We start from the raw sequence: 25,501 nt of genomic DNA, 5'->3' as shown, positions 1-25,501 counted from the left end.
GCACAGGACCGCATTGCCGAACGTCAGCTCAGGAACCATGAAAGGAGCAGCAGCGCCCCCACCAACCCTAGCGGCCGTCCAGAGCATAAAGGGACGCCGGGAAGCCAATCCCATCCCTCCAGTTAAGCCACTTCGTCTCATTTCCTTCACTATAGCTCGGAGCTAAGCTCCGCCTTCATAGGGCCTGCGTCACTAAGTGACGTGAAATAATTCTTGGGTGACGTTATGTCGTCTACTTCCGGTAAGTCTAAGCCAGAGCAGGAGCCACTGGTGGTCAGGAGCTGGACCGCTGCTCTGCTAATCACATCTCATCATGCGTTTGTGCTGTAGTTAGTGCGCTCAACGCGATCAGCCTTTGTTTTTTTTATTTCACGGCGCTTTTAACCAATTCTCACCATCGACCCCGAGCTTGAAAAGCGGTTGCGCCAAATGATCAATGAAATTGTTTCGGACCGTACAGCGACACACCATTTCGTGATCCTGCGCTTCGTGCCAAGGATGACAGCAGGGATCTGCCACCACCTGATTTGCCAGACTTCCTTGATGATGGCACTGATCTCGGGTAAGTGCAAATGATATAAGTAGTCCTTTTTGTTCGATACTTGTTCGCCCGTGCGTAGCTGCCATCAACTTGTACGTTATGCTGCATAACCATTAGCGTACAAGCAATTTCGCCATGACATTGTCTTTCATTTCGCGGTGTTTCTATAGTGTCCATGATAACAATAACTTAGGCCGTTTTCGCAAATGCAGGTGCGACTGCAGGCTTTGTGGAGCAATGCCAACGGCCCTTGAGCAAGTCTGCTGTGACGACACACCCCAAGTTGTTCGTGACGGTCCGGACTGCTGCATAACTCTGCACGAAGAATTCCAAAGCAAGTGCCTGAGCTCCGCAGTGCTGCACGCTCTCTATTGTGAGCTGCAGCAGAACGCTGTCGCGATTGAAGGAGAAGTACACAGGTAATGCCTAATTGAACAAAAAAAATGTTGAATTTGCAGTTCCAGCAACCTCATCCTATACCTTCCAGGAAATATCGGTTTCTGGCGTACCGCTTCTTCACGCGATAGATTTGGAAAAGGCTTGGGCGACGCAACAGAGTTGTATTACCTGCGTGTGTAATCACCGCCATCCCGAAGCAGTTCACGTCAGCCGACTACGTGGGCTTCCGATATCCACCTTTGTAGGCATGTGAAAGTTTTTATATCCATACTTAAAATTAATCTGCAAACTTCCTGTGGTTTCACCTAAGCATATATGATTTTGGTATTCATTTCCTTTCAGATATACCTGTTTTGCACAGGTTTATTTTCTCCAGTGGAATTGTTATGCAATCTGTCGCTCCAAACCAGTTTTGCTTCATGCATGTTTCTTTTAAGAGAACATTGATTAGGGCTTGCTCCTCGCATCTACCACTCATGATGATAATTGCAGACTATTTCATTAGTGAACAGTTTAAAAATAGATGCACAATTACCATACAGAAGCATTATACAAAGGAATTAATAAAATGATGGAGCATTTATTTTCAAGACTCACCCAAACAAGAAATGAGGAACATTTGCCAAATACTCCCATCTAGTCATTCTGTAAAACTTGTGATGCCATCTCAAATAGATGTAGCTCTTTCTGGATGACCTCCCGTAGTACACAGGTGGGAAATATATATTTTATGGCACTTTATAAAAAGCAATGATGGCTGCATCATTTGCCCGACTATCAGGAAGGCAGTTGCTTTAGTCAAATGTGGCTCCCTCGCTCAATTCACATAGTAGCTGTGGGTTGCCACTTGTATAGCACACACGTGCAAATAACATTTCACGGCACTTTCAACACATCAGTCATGGTTGTATGTTTGCCCAACTGCCAAAAAGGTTCGTTGCGTCGCTTTGTACCAAAAAACTTCAGCTGCGTCGTCTCAACATTTGCATTTTCTGTTTCACCGAGCTTTCTGCATTGCTTCAATCCAGTGTAGCTCTCGCTCCATTCACCCAGTGGCTCTTTGTGTGCTGCCAGTCGTATAGCACCCCGACTGCCAAGAAGATTTGTTGCGTCGCATTTGTCTCTGAACACTTTCGCTGCGTCGTTGCTGCAGTTGCATTCTCTCTGCTTCATTGAGATTTCTACGTTGCCCCAATTACAAGTGCCAGAAGACTTCACCTGCGTCGTCTCTACATTCGCATTCTCTCTGTTTCACTGAGCTTTCTACATTGCTTCAATCCAGTGTAGCTCTCTCGCTCGATTCACCCAGTGGCTCTATGTGTGCTGATACATTATACAGACACGTGAAAATAACATTTCACGGCACTTCACAAAAAGCACTCATGGCTGCATCGTTGCCCGACTGCCAAAAAGGTTCGTTGCGTCGTACTTGTCTCTGAACACTTGAGCTGCGTCGTTGCTGTAGTTGCATTCTCTCTGCTTCACTGAGATTTCGACGTTGCCGCAATCACAAGTGCCAGAGGACTTCACCTGCATCGTCTCTTCGTTTGCATTCTCTCTGTTTCACCGAGCTTTCCACATTGCTTCAGTTCAGTGTAGCTCTCTCGCTCAATTCACCCAGTGGGTCTTTGTGTGCTGCCAGCCAGGGTACACACATGTGAAAATAGATTTGATGCCAGTTTGACGGTAAGCTTTGAATGCTGTGACAAGTATTGGTGACTACCCGCCAAGGTTTGTCTAGTTATGGTACTTAACTGATAAACCGAAGGACGCTGGATCAAATCCCGGACATGGTGGATGAATTTTCAGTGGAAGTGAAAATGGTTGAGACCATATTCTTAGATTTATGTGCATGCTGAAGAACACCATGTAACTGAAATTCTTTGCACCCTCCACTTTAGCGTCCCTCATTATTGCAACACTGTTTTGGTACTTAGAACCAAAACCCACATCATTAGAACGAAAGCATTTCACTGATTATAGGTCGATGTTTTGGGAAAGCGTGTGCACCACTGATCAGTGAGCTCCTCCTTAGATGGCCGGTCATAGGTGAGTGACATATGGCACGGCTCTGCTGCCTCATCGCTTGCAAAGTTCTCCTTGTATGATGAGAGTTCGCAGAGGTCCATGGCATCTTCCAACAACTCTTCATCATATCCTGCATAGTGAAGACAAGATCACTCTCATGCCAGGACACATGATAATATAAAAGTAATTACCATATTTACTTGATGGTAGGTCAACCTAGTTATGAATGGTATAAATTCAAATTTGTGGTGGGGTTGGGGTGGTTTATGTGACAATTAAAAAATTCATCTAGGTGGGCTGATGACGGCCACTAACAATAGAAGCACGCATGCTGTGGCATGGTTACAACCTTATACGTCTGCAGGCTCTGCTTTTAGCATACATTTAACACACGCTTGTTTACGAGAACTTTTTTCCATTTAACTATTACCTTGCTGTTGCTTGCCATCCGGAGTGTCACAGTTTGTTAGAAGCGAGTCTCTTTAATTTGTAGCCAACACTCTTTACCAGATGCGTGCCCATTTTTCGATCTGTTATTACTTGCTGCACCAGCTGAAAGCTCTTCTGCAGTGGTGCACTAAAGAAAGTAGATATCATTATAAAGTCTTCTTATATGGAGTTATTAAAAACTAGCTGGTACAGAAGCCAAGAAAGGTATAGAGAATGTTAATTGCATTCTTTTATTGAGACTGCAGTAGTAATTGCGACATCAGTGTGAAAAAAAAATGAAAAATCAACTATGTATTTGCAGTAATCAAAGTTACAATCATCAGATTACATTCCTGATCATTTTACTTATTTTACGATACACCTCCAGGTATCTGATTTTCTTGTGCATGCATGCCTGTGAGTGTGATATTCTTGTGCATGCATGCCTGCAGTGGAACACATTTTTTGCCACGTAGCGTCAGTCAGCACACGAACCTTTAATAAGCAGTGTCAGTGTCGCAAGATGATTTCAGCATCGTGGAGAGCAGCAAATAGCGCTTGCACTGGATTGCACACATCAACCTCAAAATTTATATGAGCTGCTTTTGTACTGTATATCTCCTGCTGAGATTTCATAGATGATGTACTGTCAAGCATAACTATATCAAATGCAGGTAAAGCCAATTATCTTTTATATCAGTGTTTTCACACTTGGCACTGCATTCATGGTTACATCAAAACTGCCATAATACATGATCTAATGAATGCTAGGCGGGGTGAGACTCCTTAAAAATTGACTTTCAGTGACGAGAATGTGGTAATCCCTCGTATGAGGGACTGTTCCAGAAACAGTCCAGAGAGCGAGCAGTAAGCTGTGATTAGTAGATTGCCACATGGGTAACAATTCCAAGGTTACATGTTGTATGGATGCAAAAATATACAAGACAGAAGATGGCAGAAGATTTGCCACAGTATCACAATTGGTTGTGCAGTTTATTTGTAACACGCCCTCCCAGGAGTGGCAAGTATTTTTTCGTCTTTTTTTACTTTTTCTTTATCTTAAACTTGCACACAAGTAGAATAATGAATCACCAACTATATGTGTTCTTGGACTCATTGTGCTGCTACGGTTGGTTAGTCCGGAAGTATTACATACCATAGCTAGGCTCCTCTTTGACTCTCAGAAAGGCAGAGGGTATCGCTCAGTCTGTGAAGAAGACAACGCTTGGTTGGCTGGGTACACAGGCTGGTTCAGCCATTACCACTTGACATGTCGTGACCGCTCTCCTGTTTCATAAAGAGTCGCTCTAAAATGTCTCACTTTAATTGGTGGAGCGTGCTAGTTAACGGCTAATCCTGGAATTGCGAAACTGTACGTTGGCTCCAGTTGCTACGATGTCCACGGACGAAGATCAGCAGGCGGCCGCCTCGGCTCCTTTCGGCAACGCTATCTGCCTACCTTCAGTGGAACCGATGACAAGGTCGTGGAAGACTGACTCGACGAATACGACCGGGTGAGCAAGCACAACAAGTGGGACGATGCGCACAAGCTTACTGTCGTCCAATTTTATTTGACCGACGTCACCAGTCTGTGGTACCGTAATCACGAGAGAGACCTCCCTACCTGGTCGGCCTTCCGAACGGCGTTCGCGGACTTGTTTGGCTGTCCAGCGCTTTGCAAACTACGAGCCGAGCAGCGCTTGTGTACTAGTGCTCAACAAAATTAATTTAATAGTACTGTCAGCCCTCGCTTGATGGTCATAACAGGGAGGGAGTAGAATATGAGTACAAACACAACACCTAAAAAAACCACTAAGCAATAAACACAGGAAAACAGAATGAGCAGTACTTCAACCATTACCAAAATAAGCATCAATTTCTCTGTCAAAAGTTTGTACATCGGTACTATTAATAACATGTTGGGATGAAGAATTTCATTGCTCTATAGCATCTGAGAAAAATGACCACCCAAAGATGTCAGTGCGAGCGCTGAAAGGTTCAATCGGGGCATCATGATTCAATCTACTGCTACGTTTTCCGGGAAGGCATATGCACTCGTCTTTAGGTATTTTGAATATCCCTTGGATTATACGAAATAATGTTTCAAGTTTTTGTTTCCGTCTTCGAATTTCCAGTGATTGTAAATTGCATGAATTTAGCATATCAGTTACTGAATCCCGCCATCTATATCTAGAGCACACAAACCGAGCTGCACTGAATGGTGAGAATTACACCAGTTAAATCGAAGATGTGGCCGACCTTTGCCGGCGTGTCGACTCGGCCATGACAGAAGGTGAATAGATCAAACACAGCTTGAAAGGCGTGACTAATGACGCATTTCAGATGCTTGTCGCCAAGAGCCTGCAAACGGTAGCAGAAGTGATCCATCTTTGTCAGAGCTATGACGAGCTCTGGAAACAGCGGGACACCACTCGTTGTGCCAGCGCGCCATGTGCAACAATCTCCGCGTTAACGTCGGCTGGCGCTGCTATAGACCACACCACTTTGCTTTTCGAGATCAAGCAATTTGTACGAGAGGGGGTCGCACGTCAGTTGTCCCTCATGCCTTATACCTCCGAAGGTGCCCCATCTACTTTAGCGTCATCAATGCAACGAATAGTCCAGGAGCAAGTGTCCGAGACACTACCAACAGCTCACGCACCACCTGTGGCTGCTTCATTAACCTATGCCGAAGCACTGAACGGAACCCGACATCCGCCTGCCGCGAACGGCCACGTTTTTTTGTCGTGAACGCTTGTGTCCACGCGCCCCTTTGTCGTACCGACTGAGCCTATGTACCAGGCTGCCCGTCCTTCCTCCCGACCACCACCACCACGCTGTCAGAACCCTTGGCGCACTCAAGACAACCGCCCCATATGCTTCGCCTGTGGAATTGCGGGTCACAAGGGGCGATTTTGTTGACGGCGTGAGTTTTTCCTGCGTGATGACGCCCGGCTCAACAATTATGATTTTCAACCACGACCTGAGCCTGCTGTATCTGACAAGCCTGCCACCATGGACACATTTTCACCTCGCCGGAACTTCAACAGACACCGGTCGCCTTCACCTCAACGGTGTTTCCTTTTCCCTATGCTATGTCGGCCTCGCCCTGTCCCTGAGGAAAACTAGGAGCCGCGGTTCCGGGGGCATAAGCCGCAGATTTTTTAAACTCCGCAAGACCTTGTTTTTCGCTGTCTGGGTCCTGCTTCACAAGATAGAAAAATCTGGGCTTTGTGTAACTTTTCTTGGGTTTATAATCTGCCTTTGCAGTACTCATGGTCGATTTAATCGGTTGCCTGCTTCATAAGATAATCTGGTCTTCGTGTAATTTTTTTAGGTTTATAAATGTGGAACGGCCCCTCAAAAGTTAATATGAGTGCTCTTAGAGCTCGAGTTTGTACAGGAACAACAGAACCCTACTGAAATTTGGGACATGCATGCCTGCTTCCATAATGGGACGTGTGTAAACGATTCATCCATAAAATACCACAAACGTTTAGTGGGATGAAGGTAGATTTTATTGAGTGCGCAAATAAAATGCAGGAAGCATTGAATAATCACAAACGCTGCAAAACATTCTAGTAGAGCGACGACAGGGCGAAACAATTTCGCTGTCAAATCAGATAGCCTCTACAGCATGGGAAGGAAAGAGAAAAAAAAACTTAATCCGGAGCCCTCCACTACGGCGTGCCTCATCGCCCTGCTTTGCCTCGGCTCGTTAAACCTTGCACTCACTGAATCAGAGAAGAAAACACTCGCTTTGAACGTAGGTGACACAGCTTGGCGTGGCCAAACACAAACAATACAAGAGGCGTCGTTCGCAGACGTATACAAATACACGATAAAATATTGAAACAATCATTGCGCATTTATAAGTAGAGGAACCTTTTAATCACAGACATACACATCGTTGCATCGTGTATACAAGAAATAGGCAAAGCATATACAAAACCATTGCACATTTGTAACGGTATCTCTCATTAAAACATTCAAGTCAAGTAACAAAGGGGTGAAACACTCTCAATAAATCAGATAGCCTGTAAGGCATACAAAAGAAACAAGAAAACTCGAGGTCTGAACACAGATCAGACAACCGAGAGTGGCGCCCGGACGTAAAGAAAACACAAAATGCACTGGTTCGCAGCAATACACAAATATATAATAAAATATTGAAACCCTCATTGCACACTTTTATGTAAAGGAACCCTCGTTTTTAATCGCAGGTATACACTTAAGGCACTGAAGTAAAATATACATTGGACATATCTAAGTATATACAAGCACTAGGCAAAAGCATAAACAAAACTCATTCACATTTGTAAAGAAACCTTCTTTTTCAATCACAAATATACACATAAGGTACGGAAGTCCACTAATGTGACATTTCTAAGTGTGTACAGGAAATAGGCAAAAACATAAACAAAACTAGTGCACGTTTTTAACGGCATCTCTCATTGAAACACTCCTGCTGCCCGACTTTTTCGAAGCCAGTCGCTTCCTTTCCACTTCAGCATTGGTCTTCTTTACTAATATCTGCATCCTTGTTCGCAAAAACAACTGTACAATCTTCTTGGGCAGTTCATGGCATGGCGGGAAAGAATTGACTGTGAACAAAGAAGCTATTTTTTCCTGCAATGCTGGTACACTGACTTTGTTTGTGAGAAGGTCCACTTCATTTTTTCTGACGTAAGCCTCTGCAAACTCAACAACCTGCAACACTGCCGCTCATGGAATAGCCAGCGACATTTTGTGTTTGGTGAAGCTTTTTAACTGCTGAAGCCTGCAAGCATTACTGCTGCCAGACAGTGCAGCTTGACATTCTTGGCAGACCAAACCATTCTTGACTCACCTCACAACATACCCAACGGGGTATGTCAATGACTCCTGCTCTAGAATTTCCAGATCCAGCATGTCGTCAGGAGTGTGAACGGAATCTACTCCGTCATGTTGGTGTTTCTCACTATTGATTCTGGCAAGCATGAAGCCATCAGAATAACTTCCGTCCTTACTCGGTCGCAAAAACAAAGACAGAGTGGCAATCTTCAAAGCGCTCCGAAATTACAATCCCCCTGGGACACGATTTTTTGCTCTCAAGGTTGAAAACAGGTTTTCAAGAGCGTCAGTGCTGAAGTGGCTCAACAAGAGATAGACAAACCCATTCAAAAACAGCTCCTGCACATGCAACATAGTTGTAGTCGCCATCACTATGCCCGTTTGAATAGGCTTTTAACATTTTTTTGCATCAGTTCCGATTTCGATTTTTTCAAAAAGGTCAATCATGCCTTCTAAAAATGTGATGGTCTCCTTGTACCGTTGTTCATCGAAGTGGCTGATGGCAAGCTTTGTCGTTCTTGAGGACATTAATTTAAACCATTTGAACACCGTCTCAAACCACGCTGTGATTAAGGCATCTGTGTTATTAATTTCGTCGTCCCTTGCTTCTACAAGCATGCGCAGTGCAGCCGCTGTGTCCTTGTTAAACAAACTGAAAGCAAATCCCACTTTCATAGTTTCAAAATGTCCTGGTTGCACGCATGCTTCCTTCAAATGGGGTGCCAGTTTAAGGTCTGCCTTGGCATCAACCTCTACAACCCGCTTAATTGGCTGGACTGACACGGTGCGGCCGGGAAGCTTTAGCTTTTTGGCAAGGTCTTCTGTCAGCGTAACCTCTTGTCCTTGAGTTAGGTGATTACGCACATTTTTAAGCAAGTGTGGCACATCTGGCATAAAAAAAGCTTTCTGCTAAGGCCACACGGCTGAGCTTATGAAACTTTCGGCTTGCTGTGCTTTCCAACTACAATTCCGAACAACTTCCAAAGAGACTGGTTGCCTCTCGCCATGTCCATTATTACAACGACATGCAAACGGATTCCAACTTTTTCGCACACTGTGATAACATTCATAATGATCTGCTTCATTGTCTTTGCGTGAAAGGAATTGCCTGTGAGGTGGTATGCTACAACCTGTTTCCACCGGGTGCTCACCCCACCAAGCATGAACACAATTGCATGTGTTGCAAGGCATCCATCAGGCAATGTACCGTTGGCTAGAGGTACCGTTGGTGCTCCAAATATCGTTCCAGAGGACGCGTCATATGCCAGGCCAGGTGTCAGCTGTATCTCATCTATCATCAAGGTTGCATGCAGTTCCTTTGGATCCATTTGCCCAACCTACAAAAAAGCAGGTGTTAACCAAAAACAGCTTCAAGCTAGTGCAAATTAAATGTGCCAACAAATAAGAAGATTTGGGGATTGCGAGAAGTAAAGCATACCTTTAAAGCAAATGCTGGCATCAAGTCATGAAGCAAACCAGGCTTGAACTTGTAACTTTGGAGATGGTGCTGCAACGTGCGGTCTGCAGGAAGAGGCTGTCCTGTTTTCCTCACAAGTTTATAGCCCCGTTTTCAACAGGCTAATCTAAGTTGCAGTCCTTTTCTTAGAGTTTTTTCTGTCCATGGTGTGCCTCTCGTTGTCTTTTTTTAAGCCTCCGCATCTGATCTGCGTTCAAAAACTCCTTCAGTCCAGACTCCAGATTCTTCATTTTAAGAGCTGCCTGGTTTTTTTTACGGTTAGCAAGTAACCGCTGGTGCTCCTTAGCTTGTAGCTGCAGCTCCAGTTCTTTTATTCGCATCCTTGGTGCTTCTTCCACTGAAGGCTCAAAGGGTGCTTCTAAATGTTGGCTTGCCTTCATTCTGTTTGTGTCATCCGATGCGGCAGCTGTAAACATGGTTTGTGTAAGTACAGAGTGTAAGTAGAGACTCTAGAGGTGACAGCAGTTGTCGTCGTAGTGGTATCAACTTACAAAATGAGCCGCCCATTGGTTGAGGGGTCATCCTTGTAGACGTTCCTGGCTGTTCCCAGGAGGCAGTTGTAAGCATGAATTGTAAATACACAGGCTAGAGGCGTGAACATTTGCCATCACAGTGCAGTTAACTCATAAAATGGGCTGCCCACTGGTTCAGGGTCGCAGTCTATTGACGTTGCTGTGTTGTCCGAGGAGGCAGCTGTAAGCATGAATTGCGTAAGTACACAGTCTAAAAGCGCGAACATTTGTCATCACAGCGCAGTCAACTCGCAAAATAAACTGCCCACTGGTTCAGCGTCCGGGGCCCTCCCCACTGACGTTTCTGGCTTATCCAAGGATACAGCTGTAATCAAGAGTTGAGCAAGTACAGTGTAGGGGTGGGGATGTTTGCTGCCACAGTAAGACAGAATCGAATGCCGAATTAATCAGGTTCACAGGTCATAAAGATAAATGCAGCAACTATGCTATCTGCCAGTGATCCAAACACACTGTATTGTCATATAAACCCTAAAACATAATCGCATTCACAACACAAGAGAGGAATAGAAACTACAAAGGGGCCTCACCAGGAACCGTTTCATTCCCCTTTTTGCGGGGTGGCTTGCGCTCTTTCGGAAGAGGCCGATGCGCAAATATAGAAGGAACCGCATTTGGCTCGAGTTTCTTGATCCCAGTTTGTGCCAGAATTTCTGGCTCATACTGATCCATCGTGAAGTGTTTCTGAAAAATACCGACATCCTCTATCGCATTTTTGCAGTTTGGCTGATGTGATATTGCCGAAGCAAAATATTTTGCTTCTTACGTTAAAAATGCAAACAGCCACAAAAGCCAGATGATTTTCTTGCATTTAGTAGGTGCCTTTCTCTTTGTTAATCGAAAGTGTACAACTGCGCAAGTATGTTCAAAATTTGAACGAAAGTATCTATGCATTTCACAAATAAACTACTATACAACATTATTTTTTTCATACACTCTCTTATATTAGCTGTACATGCATGCGCAAAACTCGGTCATGGAAGTGTGCAAAAGTGAGATAATTATGAAAGAATACAAACTGAGAACACAATAAACCAAAATAAAACAATAAACACCGAAATTTTGCCTACAGGTAATCAAAGTTCGAGCGAAAAAAAAAAGGAAAAACGATAAAAGACGTGGTTGATCTCTGGAGAAGCATAATTGCTTCCGCTTCAAATGGTTCCATTTAGAAAGCAAATCGCGAACGCCAAACATTCAACAGTAATTATGTTGTGGCCGTATTCGAATATTCGAGCAAGCTTAAAACGATCGAGCTGTTATCGTGGTTGAAATCGTGCGAGAAAGCGTCGACGGAAACTTCAAGCTGCTTTTGTTTAACATGAACCTGAACCAAGGATGAACTTTATCTAAAAGCCTTCCGGAGGCATGTCTACGCGAAGAAGTTCTGTAGTGAGTGCTTACCTCGCAAAGCCTCCCTTGGTGACAATCGAAGTTTTTCCTGCCGATGCGATGCAGCCATACCGCTGTCCGCTCCTCATTATTTTTCCCTCGTGGAACCACAAAAAGCTTGTCGCCTTTTGCAATGCTGCTGGAGCAGGCAACGGCACAGCAGGTCGGCATTGTGCTGCATCCGAGGCTGCCTTGCCAAAGGCAACACACGTGGGAGCGAGATGCAGTGTGCTCACTCATGGCGTCGCTGCCCGGCGGAGCCGAACCTGACGAGGGGTCAACAAGGTTCATTGGTCACGTGTCGCGCCTGGTCCAATAGGGTAGCAGAAACGCGCGCCGGAGTGAGGAGACGTAGAGGGCGGGGAGGAAATTCTCCTCCGCTTTTTGTACAACGGTTTGCGCTACCTTTGAAAAATACAGGGGCCTTAGCTGACACAGGTCAACCTCGACCACGCGCGCCTAGTGACCGGAACTGTGTGTGAAAGAATGACGGCGGGTTCAATAAGTTTGGCTGCCGTGTTAGACCCGTACCGACTGTCCAAGAACATCCTGCACCTTCCGGTGGGTTTCGGGGGCGGTTGCGTTGGAAGAGGACCCGGGTGCTGCAGTCATCGACGTCTGCCTCATTTTAGTGACGAACTTGGTGGTCGCAGTATACTGTCAGGGGGGAGGATTCGATTTTGTTTTGATAACGGCGTACGCGCCTCCCCACAAGTCCACGGAACCGGTCCTGCAGATAATAGAGGGAATGCTCTCGAATACTAAGTCTCCCAATGTAGTGGTGGCAGGCGATTTTACCGCCAAGTACCTAGCGTGGGGACCGAAAACCGGGGACGACAGGGGAGCACGTCTGCTCGTGTTTGCTGCAGCAAACGAATTAGTTGTGGTCAACGATCCCAACTTGCGCCCCACTTACGAGAACTCATACGCAGCAAGCTGGATTGATGTGACACTGGTCACAACGACTGCACTGCAGTCTGGGTTTCGGTGGGAGGTGCGTGAAGAAGTCACCTTTTCAGAAGACAGATATATAGAAGTTCATATAGGAGCAGACGAAACGCAGACCAGGAAGCGGTTGACGCATTTCGCTCAGGCTGAATTACTCAGGGCGATTGCAAGAGATTACTCGTTCGAACGGGTGATAGGGGCCGAAATCGCATCTCCGACGGCACTAGAATATGTCTTGGAAGCATTTTACAAAGTGCTGAAAGGCCACCAACAAAAACGATTGCGCCCGATCAAATCGAGAACCGAGAAGCCGTGGTGGACGCCGCAACTGGTGAAAGGTAGAAAGCGGGTCAACGCGATGAGAGGGCATTACCAACGGTGCCAAAACGAACTAAGAGCAGTTTTTCGATACAAATACTCAGAGGCGTTGGCATTGTTTCGGGCCCGAATAATAGAAGCGAAAGATCGATACGCGGCCGAATGTAACATGGCTTGTTCGAGGCAAAGCGTATTTTCGGCCCCTTTCAGAGAGGCCTTCAGTTGAACTAAGACCCAAAAGTTCTTACCACCCTTGGAGGGTCCGGGCGGTTTGCTCACAGGTTCGCACTTGGAGTCGGTCGCCCCGCTCTTGCACGCACAGATGTTCGTGGACTACCCTGGCACAGATCTCCCGGTGCACGCTCCTATAAGACCATTGGCGATCTCACCATACCAGACCCGATTTAAGGACATACCGTTAACATTACGGGGAGGTGAGGGACGTTGTTGTCAATTTGGCACCGATGTCAGCCCCCGGTCCAGACGGCATTTCCCCCGCCATAATAAAAGGCCTTTTTGCCGTTCGGCCGTACTTCGTAATGTTCATTTTGAACACAGCGCTAAGACTCGGCCATTTCCCCAGGTGCTGGAGAAGCGGTCAGTGGTGTTCATTCATAAACCAAATAGACCTCCGCAATACACGACCTCGTACAGGTCGATCTGTGTGAATTCGGTCTTTGTAAGGGTCCTAGAAAGATTGCTAAAGGGCCATCTATACAGCTTAGTTTGGCGGAACAATCTTGTATATACCCACCAGTGCAGGTTTACAAACGCAAGAAGTGCGGTCTTGGCCCTGCACAATCTTAAAATCAGACTCGTGCAGCTGCGGGCATCGAAGACCCCCACCATACTCATGTGCCTAGACTTCGAAGGAGCTTTTGACAGCGCCTGGCACCCGCAGGTGCTACACTTCCTCAGGGAACAAAGGGTTCCGTCCAATCTCTATCACTTATTAAGAACTTTCCTGACTGATAGATCCATTGTGTTCCGAGCGCAGGCTGGGGAGGTGGAAGCGCGGCCCACCATGGGTAGTCCACAGGGATCGCCATTGTCACCACCGCTTCTGTGGAATATGATAGTTCACGAATTACTTTGCTTGCAGATGCTGAGAGGCATCACCACGCAAGTGTACGTGGACGACACGTTAATATTAATTCCTGGCGAATCAAAGAAAAGACTCAAAGAGCTTGGATCTGAAGTACTCAGGTGAGTACTGGAGTGGGCGCGGGTCACCAAAGTCCGAGTTAATAAAGAGAAAACATTTTGTGTACTCTTCGCGCATGGGCAAGGCGGTCTAAGCATGAAGAGTCGCCTACTTGTTAGGGCTGAAAGAACGAATAAAGCCATCACTTTCAAAGATTCAGTGCTAATTCTGGGCATCACTTTCGACAGGCGTTTATCATTCTTCCTCCATGCCGATGCCCTAAAGGCCAACGTGGAGACACTACTGACGTGTGTCAACACCCTTGCTCGTTTACAGGGTTGTCGCCTGCGCCCGGAACAAAAGACCACACTATATAGAAATGTCATACTCCCGGCCATAGCATATGCATCACCAATGTGGTGGGACGAATTGTGCCCAGATTGCAGGCTAAAGTCACGATTAGTCTCAATCCAAAGATCAGTATTGCTTCACCTGTCTGAGGCTTTCCACACGACGAGGACGGCCGCGCTACAGGTAATCTTGCGCGCCCTGCCCATCGTGCTGGAACTGGAGCGGTTCAACGCAAAGTTCCACCTGTTCACCCTCCGGAAAATCACTCGATACGGGGCCTCATAGTTCGCCCGGATGAGATAACGTATCCGGTAGATCGACTCGCAATTTATCCAGCCAAGCGGGCCTCATTTCCTTACCACTGAATAACGGCTCGAGAGACCACTTGGATTGCCGGGAGTACAGGGCTACGCGTGTACACGGACAGTTCTTACGCAGAGGGACTGACGGGGGCGGCATACGTTGTTTTCGACCGGGCAAATCGTGTCGAGGCCGTGGGAAGGTTTTCAGTATCAAGAGCCACGAGCGCATTTTGTTCAGAGGCCATGGCTCTGGCAGAGGCCCTGACATGGCTGAAAGCCCACCCCCTGTCCCAGGACGTGTTCGTGTACATGGACTGCCTGTCGCTTCTCAAGGCCATTTCATCTCGTATGAACACCGTATGAAAATGGCAGCTTTTAAAAGAATTTTAAAATTCCACTCAGTCGCGCAGAAAAGTGACCTCTATTCGTGTCCACAACGTCACCCTCACTGCGGCCAGTGACGTGGCCAACGCCTTTAATGTACACTTTTCCACTAGCCTTGCAGTCCCCTTCTCCTCAGACTATGTACCTTCGTTTTCTCACAGCCCTCAGTCGATGTTTGTGCTTCTGAAATTTCCTCAATTATTTCTGGATTAAAAGCTACCAGAGCTGGGTTAGACAATATCCATTCAAAGCACATTAAACTTGTAAGATCTCTTGTAGCGCCTATATTAAGCCACGTTTTTAACCGCTGTTTGAAGAAGGATGTTTTCCCGGATAAATTAAATGTTGCGAAGGTAGTGCCAGTATTTAAAAAAGGTGACACCCTCAGCATGTGCAATTAAGGCCCATATCTGTCCTTTCCTTCCTGGATAAAACTTTGGAAAAACTAATTGAAATAAGAATATCTAAATATTTTAAGCAAATTTAACATACTTTCTCCTTGTCAGTTTGCCTTTAGGGCTGGTCTTTCCACTGATACTGCAATTGCTTGTTTCACAGACAAAATCAGATCATTCATTGATAATGGTAACATCGCAGGATCTGTCTTCGTCGACTTTCCTAAAGCATTTGACAGTATTGATCATTTCATCCTATTTCGCAAACTCCAGTACTATGGCATAACTGGTCCCGCATTAACGCTGTTACAGAGATTTCTTCTTAATAGGTTGCAGGTGGTCTCTGTCGATAATTTTACATCCAGTCCCACCCCATTACAAGAGGTGTTCTGCAAGGTTCAATTTTGGGTCCGTTATTATTTTTATTATTCATAAATGATTTACCACATTGCCTTAACTATTCTTCTTGTTTACTTTACGCTGATGACACGACTCTCTTTTCTCATCACTTGGATTTAGCGACTCTCGTGTCAAGACTTCAAGCTGACCTTAATTGTCTTGTTGACTGGTGCAACTCTAACAGATTGTTGATTAATCCTTGCAAAATCTGTTTTATGCTTTTTTATTCACCAAACAAGAAACTAGCATTTATTCCTTACCTTTACGTGAACTCAGTAGTTATTCCTTTAAGTGATCATACGTCATTTTTAGGAGTTATAATGGACACACATCTGAAATTTCAGCAACATATCAATTCTGTTTGTAAAAAGATCTCGTACGGTATCAGGGCATTGGTCAAGTCACGAATGTGTTTTAACATCAAAACTCTGAAGGCATTGTATTATGCATTCATACACAGTCATCTCAGTTATGGCATTACATCATAGGCTAATTCATAATCGGTGCACATTTGGCCGTTAAAGGTATTGCAAAAACAAGCAATTCGACTCATAACTTTCGCTTCACGTTAAGCGCCATCACATGAGATTTTTCGCCAGCTTGACGTATTACCGATCTTCCAAATGTACGTCTACAATGTGTGTGTTTTGTTTTTCAAAATTTTCCACCATACCCTCACTATTGACATCTTTCCTATTACCTTGTTGGATAATTTCAATAATACTAGATTTGCGGTCGCCCATAACCTGTTATTACCTAAAGTTCGCACTACTTATGGAAAATTGAGCCTTGTTTTTTCATCAATTTCATTATGAAATTCTTTATCACATGATGTGAAAGACTTAATGCACATTCATGTTTTTAAGAGGAAATTGAAAAAGTCTCTATTAAACCTATAACTGCTCGATTTTGTTAAGTGTTGATATCTTGCTTTGTTTGTAGAAAAAAAAAAGTTCGAAATGTTCCGTGACTTGCTCTTTCGTTATTCATATTATAGCTTTTTCAATTGTAGTAACATAGGAGGTCCCGCCTGCGGTTTACTACCTTGGGACCTCCTCCTGCATACTTATTCACAATGTACACTTCTGATGCTAATAAAGAAACATTGATTGATTGATTGATTGATTGATTGATTCCCGAATAGTGGAAATGCAGCACATGATTGTAAACATCGCATTGAAGGCAAATGTCCGTCTTTATTATGTCCCGGGACACTGCAGGGTGTTCGGCAATGAGGTAGCCGATTTGATTGCCTCTCGCGCAGCACGGAACAGTCTATCAAGGACAAACAGGTGGTCGTGGCGTAACGTGCGGTCGATGTTCGAGGCGGAGATGAACAAACGCTGGGCCCTTCAGTGGTCTCTTGAGAACAGTGATACAGAACTACACAAGTGGGTGCTGGACCCGCGGCAACTACCGTCGTTTTTCCCCCCCCCAACAAAGCACTCGTAACGCTCACGGGCCACGGGCGGTTTCACCCGTACTTTCACAGATTTAACCTGATGTTTAACCAGATTTAACCCAGGTGTTTTTGTGTGAAGGTTGTGTGTGCACATCAAACACTACTTGACGGAATGCCCGGAAACAAGCCACATTGCTACACAACTGAGTCCTCAAGTGATGGCGGACGACTCGAATCTACCACGCATCCTTGAACATGCGCGCAATCGAGCGCTGTTATACGCTTTGTGAAACACATAAGCGAAAACGTCCCCGAACTGTCACGGTGATGATCGATCAAGGCTGTGGTCTTGTTTCAGTGGACACGGAAAACTGTGCTACATCACACACACGTACAGGCTAATACATAACAACAAATGATAGGTGGCACGTGCTGCAGGATGCACAAGCCGCGTCCCCCCTGTCGACCCTATACAGGAGAGGTCTCGAACCTCGGGGGGCGTGGGCGCTGTATCCATGCCGGCGCGCGCTGGATACACTAGGACAACAAACATACAACAATAAGACGGCAACGCCTCTTCGAAACAAAGTACACCAGAACGAAAAGCGCGGGTCGACTAGAGAAAAAAAATCCAAGAAAGTTCGACAAAGTCGTGAAAGGTCTACCCTGTTGTGAACAACCAGCTGTGCTCTGGCTGACCACTACTTCCCGGCGGGAAGATACGAACATTGTGGACTGCGAACTATGAACAGGTCTTCGAAACAAAGTGTACCATGACGAAAAGAGCAGGTCAACCGGAAAAAAAGCTTGAAGAAAACTTGACATTCACGGAAAGTCTATCCTGTTGTGAACAACCACACGTGGTCTGGCTGACCACTACTTACGGGAGGGCAAATACGGACATTGTACACTGTGAAATATGTACATAATTTTTCATATTCTTTTCTTCTTTTTTTCTTTTTTTCTTTCTTTTTTTACTTTCTTTTGTTTAGTACTGTTGTCATTCTTCATTTTATTTTACTATATAATATTTTTAAATAATTTAAATCATTTAAACATTAATATTTTTACTTTTATAATTTTTCATTTTATTTTAATCTTTTTATGCAAATCTTCTAATTATTATTAATTTTTTAACTATTCCTGTCTTACTTCAATTTTAATTAACTTTTTTTCTTCTTTTTCATTCTGGGCACGGCCCAGTCGTCTCTGGCCCATTATTATTGCAATGAAAAAATCGCGAGTTTTCCCTGCTCAATGAGTCCTTGGGACACAAAATGCGTTACCGTCCGCCCGCAATTTTATTTTGCCAATTGGCCTTTTTTAGAAAATTTTGCATTTTCGGTAATAATTGTAAAAACCTCTTTTCATTTATTTGAAATTGGCTTTAAACCTGGTATGCTTATGCAGGAACAGGTCTTTCTCAAACCTTTAATTTTCGCTTTCTTTTCTTGAGCTGGGAATAAAGTTTCGATTTGGGAAACAGTGAAGTGGCCTCGCCTTGCCTTCGAGGATTTTGTTTTCCATCGCTCCTCTCCCTCCTGAGTAAGTGCTTGCTGCTGTCCGACATTGTTATTTAAGTGAAGAACAGTGAGCCATGTCCTAACGAATAAGAGGTTTCCATGTTAGTTTTTTTAGATTTGAAGTGACAAAAGTGAGTGCCTTGCTTGCATGCCATCCTCTGAGAAATCATTATATTTTGTGGCGAAGCTACTCAGGACACTGTGGAATGACTCCAATGAGAACATTTACACCTTGGGAGAGAGCTGGCGGATGTCTTTGAGTAGTAGAGGGTTGTCTACTATGGTCTTCAATTCATGAAAGGCAGGGTATGCTGGAGCAGATATTTCAAAGTTGGACATTTTATGTGGTCCAAAGGCCATATAATGTCTTGGCGTATCTTGTGAAATTCTTTTTTCTGCTTGGAGAAGATCTATCACTTCATCTCGAGGAATCCCGGAAGAAACCACCATTGAAGGCAATGGCAAGTGCAGTGAGCGAGCGTTTATGAATTCGGCGGTGTCTTTAGTGTGCTGTATCACTGTGTACCGCTCACCAGGGCTTCGCTGCCCAACAGCGTAAAAGCTAAATATACATTCATAACAACAGATAAACATTAGTTGAATTATTTAAACATCAACAGATATATTTCAGTTTCTTCGTGAACTTGCAATATTTAACTTTAGGTGACATGATAACAAAAATAGGGACCCAAAGCGCCACACAGTTCTTGCAAGAAACATCTGAATTACTCAATGGCCATTCAGAACTGCCATGTAGCAGCGCAAAAAGTTCGAGTCAATAGAGTTGTCCTGTTTCAACAGCCATCGACTGGATGGCCTTTCGAAAGGGCTCGTGTAACGCAGGTATATTATGGATAGGTCATAATTACTGTTGCAGCAGTATATCTGGATGGTTGTGCATAGTTGCACGTGTTTGTAATGATTTAGACATTTTACATTTGTACCTTTTCTTTAAACTAAACTGTTATAATAAACATTTATTATATATATATATATATATATATATATATATATATATATATATATATATATATATACTTTATTTGAATAAGGCACTAGTGGGGTTTGTGCTGGTTAGTAGTGAAAGCTAAGCAGTAGACGTGAGCCATCCTGCTGTTATAAAGGATTGAGCGCTTTGATACTGAGTCATAACATTTGTTTTTTTTGTCTGCAATTGTAATGTTGGAACAGTAAGAATAGCTGTGTTGCTCACAATTAGAAATTTGCGTGCTCACTCGAGTTCATCCATTGCCTGTCCTCAAAGTGGTCATGGAAGCATTTCATGTATGGACCATTGTGGCCGTGGTGTTTGTCACAAACATGGTTCAGCAGGTTTTGCACATGCTTACAACAAGGTCTCTGTTTTTATTTATTTTTGTACACTTGTACCCACAGCGCCATTTAGGCATTACAGTGGGGGGAGAGGGTTACACAGATAATTTATAAATCATACATTTCAAGAACGTTGGTAGTGAAAAACTTAGGAGAAATAGCGGCATACATTGTTGTCAATACACATGAATTTCATAAAGATCTGCTAACCCAGACGAAGAGAGAAAACGAAAATCAAATTTATACTATACAAACATAAAAAATACAGAAACGATGCGATAAGAACTAAACACTGCATAAAATTCGACTGCAGCTGAAGACAGAATGAGATGTCAAAGAACGGCCGGCCGCAAAAGCTTCGTTATCTATTATGCGGACCTTGCCTGCGGGCAGACGATTCCATTCAGAAATAGTTTTGGGAAAAAAGTGCTTTTAAAAAGATTAGTCCTGCAGCTATATTCTCTAACCTTGAGCTCATGATCTGTTCGTCTTAATACAGAATGGGGCTGAAGAATATACTGATTACGGTCTATTCCAATGTGGCCATGATATATATTGTGAAAAAGCTTCAAGCGGAAAATTTGCCTTTTTTTTTTCTAGAAGTTCCCATTTTAATGTTTCCTTTGTAGCAGTAATGCTAAAGTTTCTCTCATAGCTACCGATAAAGTATCTTGCAGCCATGTTCTGAACTAGCTCAAGCTTGTTGCAATTGGCATTTGTGGGAGAATCCCACACAGTGCACCCATACTCTAATATTGGTCTGACGTAGCTCTTGTAGAGAAGATCGCGGGCCTGCTGAGGAAACAGCTTTGGGTTACGCCGCAAGAATCCCAACACCTTACATCCCTTTGCAGTAACGCAATCGACGTGCCTGTGCTAACACATGGATGATGTAAGGAATACGCCCAAGTACTTATACTCTGAAACAGTTTGTAACAGAGAACCAGACAGACTATAAAATGTCGATGCCATACGTTTTTTGTGAAACGCATATGAACAGTTTTCTGTACGTTTATTTGCATATGTGAATCACTGCACCAGTTTTCTATTTTCGTTAAATCATATTGTAAAAGAACCGTATCATCGACGCTTGTAACTTCCCTATATATTATTAGATCATCAGCAAACAATCTGATGGAAGAATCGATGTTGTCGGGAAGATCATTTATGAATATTAAAGAGAGCAAGGGGCCCAACACTGAGCCCTGAGGGACACCAGATGTTACGCTAGCCATACCTGATTTTGCGCCATTTACCACTACATACAGAGAACGCAAGAACAAGTATTCCCGAATCCATGTTATCACCTGTTCATAGTAGCTGCCTTCCTGGATCATATTGTACCTTGTAGCGGTTACTTCCCAGGTACAGGGTCCACTGTTTGATGCGAGCTGCGACCATGGCAGGCGTCTGGTGGTTGGGTCGCAGCAGTCCCAGAAATGGCTGGGGGTCGGTGACTAGGACGAATTCTCGACCTAAGAGATAATCCCAAAATTTAGTAACTCCAAAAACCAACGCCAGCGCTTCTCGTTCTAATTGAGATTAATTCCTTTTGGCTTTTGTCAGAGTTCTTGACCGGAATCCAACTGGTCTGTTAGTGCCTTCAATTGTGTGAAAGAATGGCGGCTATACCGCGAGTGGATGCATCGCACTCTAACTTGAGTTGTCTTCATGGGTCAAAATGCACAAATCCCTCGGCGTCTGTAAGGGTCAAACAATTAAACGTTCCTTTCCTCAGTAAGGAAGCCTTCATTTTCGTGAGGTTTCTTTATGTCACTCTGAAAGCTTCCTCACTGAGGAGCCCTTGATAAAGACTTTCTTGGCGCTTCCTCAGTTTAAAGTTGCTTTGGGGCTACCTTCGTGCGCTGTTAGGTCGGCTCCTTGCTCTGAACGAGCACTTCACCTCGCAGCTAGCCCAGGCGATGTTTCCGGGGCAACTCTCCCACCCTACATCTGCGGGAGATCAGAGCAGCGAGTGTGCGTGCTCGGTGCCTTGCACGACGACGCGCAGTAAAAGAAGAAATTGCCTCGTGGGCGGACGGGAGTGCGGCTGACTTCACGGATTTGTTGAACCGGGCTTGTCATTCACATTCGGAGAGGTCTACCGGTATTAACCGGCAGTGAGGATAGTTCGTGATGCGGTCAACTCCATGAAATTGTACAATGAAGAAGGTTTTGCATTCAGGTTTCGTTTCACCAAAGCGTCTGTCATCGCGATCATTTTGGAACTACAGTTCAAAAAGAACACGGACCGAAGGAGAACCCCCCTGCTCCCACCGCTGCTGAAGGTGCTCATCACCCTTCAGTTTTTCGCCACTGGTGCCATGCAGACAGCAGGTAAAGTGGCGCCTTCGTCTCATTTTTCTCTTTGCTTAACTAGTGTTGTATAGAAGCACGTTTTCAAAGCTGTGCCGTTGCTGTAGAAATAGGGCTACTTTCGTTGCACATGCCCATGGTGAATACACGCCATTCAGGTATCACTGTCCATTGCCAATTTTTTTTTACATATGAAACTTACAGCTTCAGAAAAATACTCTATTGAATGTCACTTTCTTTTTAATTGCCATTTTTTTAAGTAGCTTGACTCGCATTGAACATGGTAATGTGATAAGCAGTAATGTCGTACCCATGACTATGATGTGTATCAGTAACTTAAAATAAATTTCAGTAAATATGCACCATCAATGCACTGTTCTAAATTGCATAACTGTCATGTAGGTTGATAAAAACCAAGGTTTTGAATGCCTATTGTATTAGCCACTTTGATCCGGGCACAGTGTGCTTAACAGTTGCATGAGGATTCGTGGTGGGGAAGTGCACATTTTTTAAAATTTTCAAGTTACACACATTGAAACATGGCTGTTGCTTTTGTGTGCAACCATTTCTAAGAAATGCACAATACTTAAGTCACAGGCTATCACTGGTCAGGAGCTCCAATTCTTTGATGTAGTTGCCGGTTGGCCTGTATCTAGCATGACTGCAGAATATTCAGCAAGAGCAAAGTGATGGCACTCTAGGAACAAAAGACTGTACCTGGCATTCTCCTTGGTGACCAGTGGTATGCGTGCCTACCATTCTTCATGACACCACTAAAGAATCCTCAAACACGTGCAGAAAAGAAGTAACAGCACATGAACTTCAGCATGGAAATTATAATATGCGCTACTTGGCACATTAGTACTTGAAGTACTAAAATTGCAGTGTTGCTTATGAAAACTAGATTAAAAACCTGCTGTTGATAAGATAAACGTCAAAATTTCTTGGACCAAATGAAGTACTTGCAACTGTAATAAGCCCACTGTAAAAACAAAAAGAGAAAAGGTACTCCTAGACGCAAGCCGCTTAAATTTTAAATTTGCTCCCATACAAGCATACACATGCTTCACTGTAGTCTCAGAACAGGTTTACTGTCTGCTGTCCCACAGCCCATTCTTTGTTATCTCAAAAAGCATGCTGTACCCATTATGTGCACATGCCAATAACACAGGATGTATTAAAACACATTTAAACTGGAACACGCAAGTTGTTATGTCCAAAAACAAGTGTTTCTTCCTAATAATTGTGATGATGTCTCAGTGGCTGTATCTTGACATGTTCACAAATGCTTTTGCACATAGTGCTTGCTGCTCATGCATGATTTGCACATTCTCTCGTTTCGTGCAGGCACAAGAGCCAGATAAAAACAAGAAACAGTGTAAAGCATACATTTGAAGTGTGAAAAAGGCGCTTCGCATGCCTGCGGGTAAAGCTGCTGAGGGACACTGATCGGTCGGCAGCTATCATAACAGCATGTGCAGCACTATGCAACATTGCCTGTTTGCGTCGGTACCCATGTCCACTCTCTGATGAAGTAGACCCCGACGTTAATTTACCTGACAACCCTAGCCAAGGAGATCCCGACACTGTTGCTGGTGCACAAGTACGCAGCTGTTACATCCGCCAGTATTTTCTCTGGGAATGAACAGGCAGATTCAGTGCAAACCTGAAGTAAGTGTCTACATTCAGGCGCTGTTTCAAAAAATATGTTCCTGCTCTACATCGTCTCTCTTCAGTCTGGTTGACTTTAAAGAGTGCTGCATGCATTTATCCAAGCAGTGTTACTTGCACCGCTGTTGTGTTTTAGTAAATGAAAGGTGTACATGACATAGCTCATATCTTCAAACTACTTTATGAAAACTCCAAAACATCAGCTGAACAGGCACATGTACATTCAGACACTACACTTGGTCACATTTAAATATAACATTTGAGACATCTGGCGTGTCATCTCCAAAACAATGTGAAAACAACTGTTAAATTAACAACTGCAAGAAATATGCTTGCTGTTGCATGTTAAAGTGACAAGTTTCCAAAACATGCTCTCAGATATTCCTTTATTCAGGGCTCCGCCGCGGTGGTCTAGTGGCTAAGGTACTCGGCTTCTGACCCGCAGGTCGCGGGTTCGATTTCCGGCTGCGGCGGCTGCATTTCCGATGGAGGCGGAAAAGTAGGCCCGTGTGCTCAGATTTGGGCGCACGTTAAAGAACCCCAGGTGGTCGAAATTTCCGGAGCCCTCCACTACGGCGTCTCTCATAATCAAATAGTGGTTTTGGGGCGTTAAACCCCACAAATCAATCAATCAATCTTTTATTCAGAGTCTGCTGCCTGAAGCTGTTTTCTTAGGAGTGTCTTCATCAGTTTCTGTACTTTTTTTTTTTTTTAAGATCCGAAGCTTGATTTTCTGCTGAATGTTGCAATTTTTTTTTGCTCTTTCAAGGTGCTGATTTTGATCTCATGCTCTCCTCTCATACACTTCATTCTTTGATTGTGCTCAATTTCTTCATGTTTTTTATCTGCTTTTATAGCATCGAGGCGAGCCTCGTGTTCTACGTCGAGTGTTTGCTGCAACAGAGACAGCCTGCCTCTGCGGGCATTCCGCACACTTGACCCAGCTGTTGGTGCTTGACTTTGTGCACCTGGCTCAGCAGCTTCCTCTTGGCTCATGTCCACATCGACTTTGGGATCGTCCAAGCATGAGCTATCTTCACCAACCACGGATGGTGTGCAAGTGCTCTGCAGCATTGACTGAATAGCTGCTCTGTCAGTTTGGCTGAGTTCTTCTGTTTGTTCTGCATTAAAAGTGTTGTTTCATCCATGAAAGACAAGCGATGAAATGTGAGGAAGCACCTCATAAAACAAGTATCAATATTATTCACGGTCTTTATTTACTAGATGTTTGTATACATTGAAATGACAATAAACACCATTACCTGCATGCACTGACAACAGCTCACTTATGTACACGATACTGGTGGGGCAGCATGCTCAGCACGGGAAACATATTTCTATGCATGAAAGAAAAATTCCACCGTAATTGGCACAGGCGCTCACCCAA

At 44.3% G+C, this 25,501-nt stretch overlaps 1 protein-coding gene across 11 annotated transcripts in view; it reads left to right on the top strand.

Annotated features, from left to right (window-relative positions):
• LOC142765292 (uncharacterized) overlaps window positions 1-25,501 on the top strand; it is a 72,878-nt gene that overhangs the window by 7,988 nt on the left and 39,389 nt on the right. For 2 of the 11 annotated variants that reach the window (XR_012884150.1, XR_012884149.1), the window contains exon 2: window positions 7-121. Coding sequence is in view for 3 of the 11 variants with exons in the window: in XM_075866028.1 (XP_075722143.1) it covers window positions 677-960 (284 nt within the window). In the remaining 8 variants the exon portion in view is untranslated. Of the gene's footprint in view, window positions 1-6; window positions 25,382-25,501 lie in introns of those variants that run through there. The other 9 variants (XM_075866029.1, XR_012884143.1, XR_012884144.1 and 6 more) reach the window with 9 other exon arrangements.

The sequence above is a fragment of the Rhipicephalus microplus genome, chromosome 6 (genome assembly GCF_043290135.1).
Source record: "Rhipicephalus microplus isolate Deutch F79 chromosome 6, USDA_Rmic, whole genome shotgun sequence".
NCBI classification, from domain to species: domain Eukaryota; kingdom Metazoa; phylum Arthropoda; class Arachnida; order Ixodida; family Ixodidae; genus Rhipicephalus; species Rhipicephalus microplus.
The sequence above is the reverse complement of the archived record's forward strand: the minus strand, read 5'-3'. Positions and strand labels throughout refer to the sequence as shown.